This window comes from Poecilia reticulata, linkage group LG6, assembly GCF_000633615.1.
Source record: "Poecilia reticulata strain Guanapo linkage group LG6, Guppy_female_1.0+MT, whole genome shotgun sequence".
Lineage (NCBI taxonomy): Eukaryota > Metazoa > Chordata > Actinopteri > Cyprinodontiformes > Poeciliidae > Poecilia > Poecilia reticulata.
Genome location: NC_024336.1, coordinates 1829855 through 1836128, shown reverse-complemented (window position 1 = coordinate 1836128; position 6274 = coordinate 1829855). Strand labels below are relative to the sequence as shown.

The 6274-nt window shown below is 42.1% G+C and overlaps 1 protein-coding gene across 1 annotated transcript in view; it reads right to left on the bottom strand.

Annotated features, from left to right (window-relative positions):
- The window catches only part of cep290 (centrosomal protein 290), a 77781-nt gene that overhangs the window by 35163 nt on the left and 36344 nt on the right, over positions 1–6274 (bottom strand). Inside the window, 6 exon segments of the mRNA XM_017305142.1 lie at positions 2791–2925; positions 3061–3168; positions 3917–4081; positions 4180–4635; positions 5324–5435; positions 5872–6023. Of these exon segments, the coding sequence (XP_017160631.1) occupies positions 2791–2925; positions 3061–3168; positions 3917–4081; positions 4180–4635; positions 5324–5435; positions 5872–6023 (1128 nt within the window).

Below are 6274 nucleotides of genomic sequence, written 5' to 3'. Positions count from 1 at the left end.
GCTAAACGTACACAAGCCGCCTTGCAACCACCGAGCCTATTACAGCAACGACCGCTGGCAGGGCAGCAGAGGGGAGCAGAGGAACTGTGATTCCACAGATGTAAACACTGTCATCTCCCCCCTGTGGGAAACCTCTGCTGTGGCCATGTTGTGTGGCATCGCCAGAATCCTGCGACTGTTTTGTTTATAGCAATGGCRACCTCAGATTTCACCCCTGAAGGATTTGTGCTGAAGCTCAGGGATTCGACACAGCTCAGGGAAGCTGTGTCRAAACTCTCGTTCGGTCGCAACTGAATGTCTCAACTGTTATGCAGAACAAATAGTTTTGTAACACGTTTTAAGATTCCAAGTAAACAAAATAGACACCATCATCTTTTTTTTTTTTAAATGCAAATGACTGGAGTGTGCTCCCTCTTTTTGCTTACTGACTGAACCAACGGTCTCCCATGCTTGCTCCAGCGTGTTGAGTTTCTCCTTCGTGATCTCCAGCTCCTTATTGACGGCAGAGATTTGTTTCCATAGAGACTCGTTTTCGCTCTGGGATGTTGGACAGAATCACAAAGATACATTGGAAGAGTTCAGCACACCACTGGAAATAATGTAACGTGCAATGATGTCACCGAGAAGTCACTTGTAATCTCTTAAAGCAGCCTTAATTAAATGTTCTTTAAGTTTTSCAGAAGGTATTTCAAAYGTTTTTTGCTCAACGTTTGCAGCTTTTTCAAAAAAATCTTTGGAAATAGGTTGACATTAACACGWTGAATTASAGTTTGGTGCAGAGGAAGCTGTTGCACAATAAGGAATGGTGTTAGGACAACAGTAAACGAAGTAGAAGTTGTTTCTGGTTTGACCGACAGAACAAAAATACCGTTCTAAAGACAAGAATTGCCACACAGCTTTAAATTTATTTAGAATCTTTACACATCCTCCCACAAATTCTTGGATGGTTACAACTTGGCAAGTAAATGAGTGAAAAAGCTGCCAAAATCAAATAAAACACGTTAACGAAAAGAAACTCCAGAAAACTGTAAGTGGTGTTCAAAACTACTTTGTCAAAAATCTGAAGATAGGAGAGATGAACAAGGACACTGAAAGGAGTGAAAGAGTAGCAGATGGTTGAAGAGGAAAGTTTTGATTTGGGAATGTGTCTTACTACCTCTAAATGTTGGAGGCTGGATGTTTTCTGTACAAGTAGGCTGTCCTTCTGGAGCACATCTCTGTATTTGACTGTTAGCTCGGTGTACTGSTTATTGGCTCTCTCAAGTTCTGATGCAGGCACGCTGTCATCCAAGGCCTTCTGCAGGGCCGTTATCTTATAGGCAGCCATTTCCTTTTGAACAAAAAGAAAGGGTGAGACATCGATTCAACGGTAAACTGTCAACGRCATMATTTTTTATTCTTGCTTTAAAAAGACAAGTAGTGAAACGATGATTTTCAGTGACTATGGATTTAACTACTCAGTGGCCACACCCAACAGGACGGTTAATTACTTTCTTCCAGTATTTTAGCTTCTAAAGAGATAACACGGTTGATTTAGCTTAAATCAGTGGCTGTAGGTCAAAGGTTGTGGGTAAGACTTCTCAGCCCTGTCGACTCCCTCATCTCTTCCTCCCAAAAACTGTGGAGCCATTTAACCACAAAAGAAATGTCTACTGTCTCTTTGCCCATCAAAGYGGAACGTACACCCGGTGACCTCCAGTGTGTTTTTGAGCGGAACAGATGAATGTGTTCCCCTCGTAAAGATTTGTGTAGTGTTGGGTTGCATTTCTGGCTGCCCAGAAATGTGTCTATGAAAATGTGTTGAACATTTTCATAGACACTCTCGGGACCATGTGACGATCGCGGGTGATGTGTGAGGTTCTCATTAAGTGCCTTTTAAGGGCTCTCCCTAAACTCCCGGAGTATTTTCACAACGTTCATTATCGCTTGTGTTGAAAGACCTCTGGATTCTTTTGATATCAGTTTTTGTTTTGGTRATTCATGACATCGTCAGAGTTTGGGGGTGGGTGTGGGGAACAGATTAGATGTGCTGGGTGGCATCCAAAGAGTATTTTTGGTACATAGGGAAAGAGGAGAATTCAAGAAAAGCAGTCTAGACTCTAAAAGTAAGAGTTTTATTTTCAGGAGCACACTTTGAAAAGCAGTTGGCATCTCTGCCAAGTTTATAAGTTTGAAGTGTGATATCCCAAAGCCTCTCAATGACTCCAACACCTGGGGTCTGACTCTGATCANTAAGGTGAAAAAATGACTAGCAGAGTTTAGGGAGCGAACAATTTTGTTGTTCATTTCTGAAGCATTTTCCTTAAAAAAAACAAAACTAAAAATAATAAAATGATGGTATTCATTTTTTTTTAAGTTTAAAGGATCTCTCAAGGGTTAAGTATCCTGATTATCTGATTGGAGAAACAATCAGAAATATATATTTGTTGTTTTTCCTTTTACATACATTTTTGTCAAAAAGTTTTTATTTTCCTTATACATTTGCTGTTTTTACATTTCCTTGTCTCCTCTTTTTATCTTATGCATTCTGCCTCGTTATGCAGATGAGGAGGGGCGGAGTCTTAAAACAGATTGGTTGATTAGAATTACACTCTACTGACCTCAACAAAGTTGRAGACCAGTTTATCAGTGAGCTTAAGTTTAGCAACTTTATTAGAAAATAGTGCTATAACTCCGGACTTTATTACTTTTCGTGTGGATGCTCCGATAGARCGTGTGTTTCAGTTTTCTAATTTCTAATTATATCAGTTTTGGTCCTCTGTATGCATGAGCTGTGGCAGAATCGGTTACCTTGTCCAAACTTTTGCATGTTCCCTGAAGCTCCAAGATGGTGCGAACCTGCTCTTTGATTTTACCCAGAGCAAACTCTAACTGATGAGCCAGAGGCAGAGCTGGGTCTGGGAGCGGCCCTTCCCCTTCCTTAACCTAACAAAAAAAACAAAAAACAATGACAGGATACATCAATTAAAGTTTAATGTCCAACTGGTTTGTTACAAAATAAGTTTGGCTTTTAACAAAATGGAAACATTTTATCAATAAACCTTCCAAGTCTTGCTTTACCTTCTCGGCGCTGTTAAGAATCTCGGTGTGCTGCTTCTCATAGCGGTCCAGCTGTCGCTCCAGCTCAACCTCCCGCTGGTCCCACGCCAGCTGACGCTCTTCCTTAAGCTTAGTAGAATGRAAATGTTAGACCGCTGTGTTCGCCAATGAGTAATGGTTATTTTGTTTTATGTACAATCAGGCCTGGGAGATACATCAGTTTGATCATTCAATTTATTTAATTYCTGGAAAATATGATTTCTTTTGGAGGAGGTTTCTGTAGTTCAGAGTGATGTCAGCACGCCCAGGGCAGCCATCTTGTTTGATAAGCATGTTTTACAACTTCTATTTCATATTCGGAAAAATATAAGTGTCGGGCTAAGATTTGTTTTACTTTTTTAATTACGAGAAYGAAGTCATAATATTACAAGATCACAGTTGTTATATCAGGAGAATGATGTAGAGATTTTCTGAGAACCCCCACACAAATAACAAGAAATTAATTATCCAAACTTTTTCTCGTTTCTTGTGATTTTAAGACGTTCTTCTGATCAAATTGCATCTTTATTCTGCAGACATTATTACCGTATTCTTGTAATTAAACACAAATTCTCGTAGCCTGACCCTGATACTATGTCATAAAACTCACAAAAGGATTTATTTTTATAAAAAGACATTTGTAATTTTTCTTTTAGAAAAGAAAGCAAGAAAAGAAAATTGAATAAAACCAGAAAATGCCTCTGGTGTGGGAAAAAAAAGTCAGAGATTTAATTTTAATGCCATAATATCCAGCCCTCTGGTGTGATATTKATAAAACATAGTTTTCTTTTAACAGAGTTTGATAAGAGTTGTAAATTCGTAGAAGGTTTGTCCTCACAGAGTTGAGCTGGACGATGTCCTCCTCCAGCGAGCGGACCGTGCGGTCCTGCTCCTCCACCAGCTTCTTCAGGTAGCTGATCTCCTCCTTCTGGACCACCAGCTCCCTCCCTTTCCTCAGCTCCTGGAGGCGGGCCTCCTCCATTCTCTTGTGCCACTCCATTACCTGTTTCAGGTAAAASCAGAATTTAGTCGAGCAAGTACCACCCAATGAACGCGGCATATGTTTTTGTTTTATTTGGTTTTCTTTCCCCGCTCACTGACCTTGTGGGCACCCTTCACGTCCTTCAGAGTAGAGATGAGTTCCTCCAGGCCTCGCAGTCTCACCTCCAGCTCCTGGGCTCTTCCCTCTGCCCTCCGCCTTTCCTCCTCAGCTGCCCTCCTCTCCTCCTGGGCTTTGGCTCGGTCCTCCTGGAGCTTCAGCATGGCCAGGGAGAACTTCTCCTGCTGCCGGAGGGGCAGAGCCCCGGCGAACTGCCTGCGCAGCGMCTGGACGGTCTGACGGAGGTGCGCAGCGCGGTGGCGGCCCTCCTGGCGGGCAAGGAAGAGCGCTCGCTCGCTGGCGTCCAGCCGCTGCTCGGCGCGCAGCATGTTGGCCTCCAGACGCTGGATGTGAGAGGCGGCGGCCTCCAGCTTCCCCAGAGCCGCCGACTCACTGAGCTGCAGCRCCACCATGTGTTGGTGGAGCTTTGCTATCAGAGCCTTCTCATCCGAYTGAGACTGAGTAAAAATGAGAATGGTTAGTATCATGTTTTTCCCAGCTACATAGCTTTTTGTAGCGCAATAAAACAATAAAAATGCTGCACGACATATATACAGTATCTTACAACGTTAAAATGCTGTATATATATCAAATGTCACTTAAAGAACTTTGACTTTGTAATTTGAAATTGGGCCCCTGTCTCTTTAAGAAGCTCCTGTCCCTTCTGAAACTCCACCTTCAGGAAGTCATCTCAACATGGCTCCTCTATTAATCCTTCAACAACATTTTTACCAGTATTAAGCTGAGAAGTAGCTCCTATAATGAGCTCAGCAGATGTGCAGTTCCACCAGGTGTTTGCTAATTGCTGCTGACTAGTCTGAAGGAGCTTTGAAGAGTCAATGCAGTGGAAGGCTCCTCTGTGAGGTGGAAGCAAATACGATACTTATCATTGTCCATTATGGGGGATTCTTCTTCTAATTTATTTAATTTGTTTTAAGATGGCCAATTACCTCATTAGGAATTAACTGTGGAGCAAAAAAATATTTACTTTAATTGTATTTTTATGTGTTCGCCTTTTTAAAGACTCTACAATTGAGTGTTTGAGTATTATCAAAAATATCTTCCAATTACATAAATAACTGAGTCGTAGTTTTGAAATTCCTGTCAACTTTTAACATTTTTTGATACAAAAGCAATTCCTGTTACCTGGTAATCCAGTATTTGTCTCCTTAAAGCCTCGACTTCGTTGTCTTTGGATTTGTGTCGGGCCTGCAGAGCGGAGACCTGAGACAAAGCCACGTCTGAGACTTCTTGCAGCCTGCAGAAGAAAGATACACACGCACCGCTTGGTACTTCTCTCATTTATCTTCACTCATAAAAAAAAGCGAAGATAGATGAGTGGATTTACTACCAGCATGATGAGAAAGGGCAAAAAGTGAGAACTAAACCTGAAGCATTTCAGCTGGACGCAGACGTCTCTAGCAGGCACGGCTGCACCGATCCTAATTTATTAATTTTTTTACAGTTTTAACAACAACCTAACGAGAGACTGGTACAGTCATGATATCAATGAATCTATTAGTGTTGATTCCTGCCCAAGGTAAATTCTCCAGGTCCAGTCAGGAACCATCTTATCTTTGCGAGGATTGCAAAAACATATTCACCTCAGCAATTAATTAATAAAAGTCAGCAGCAGTTTGTCAAGATAGCAGCAATCAAGAACAGAAAAACAACGGGACACTTTCGAGACGCACTTGGAGACCTCGAGGCGCAGCTCGGCCTCGACCATCTCCAGCTCTGTGATCCTGGCCTTGTCGGCATCGCTGGCGGCTTTGCTGCTGGCGCCTGCCAGCTCATCTCTTAGCTCCCGCTCGACTCGCTGGGACTCCGCATTCATCTTGGTCAGCTGGAGCAAAACAAGCGTTGGATAAAAGTGATTAAAGTGATGTGTTCCAGACGAACGGATGCAAACTCAGATGTTTCAGCAAGAAATAAGCCTGAATGGTGATATTAACGTCTTTCCGCACTTATATAACGCAAAAACAGACCTGTTAGATAATAAGGCGAGCCTGCCAGGAGATGCAAGAACCATTTAGAATAGTTTATCACTTGATCGTGTTGACTGGTACGAATTAAGTGCCAGATGGGAGAAAAAAA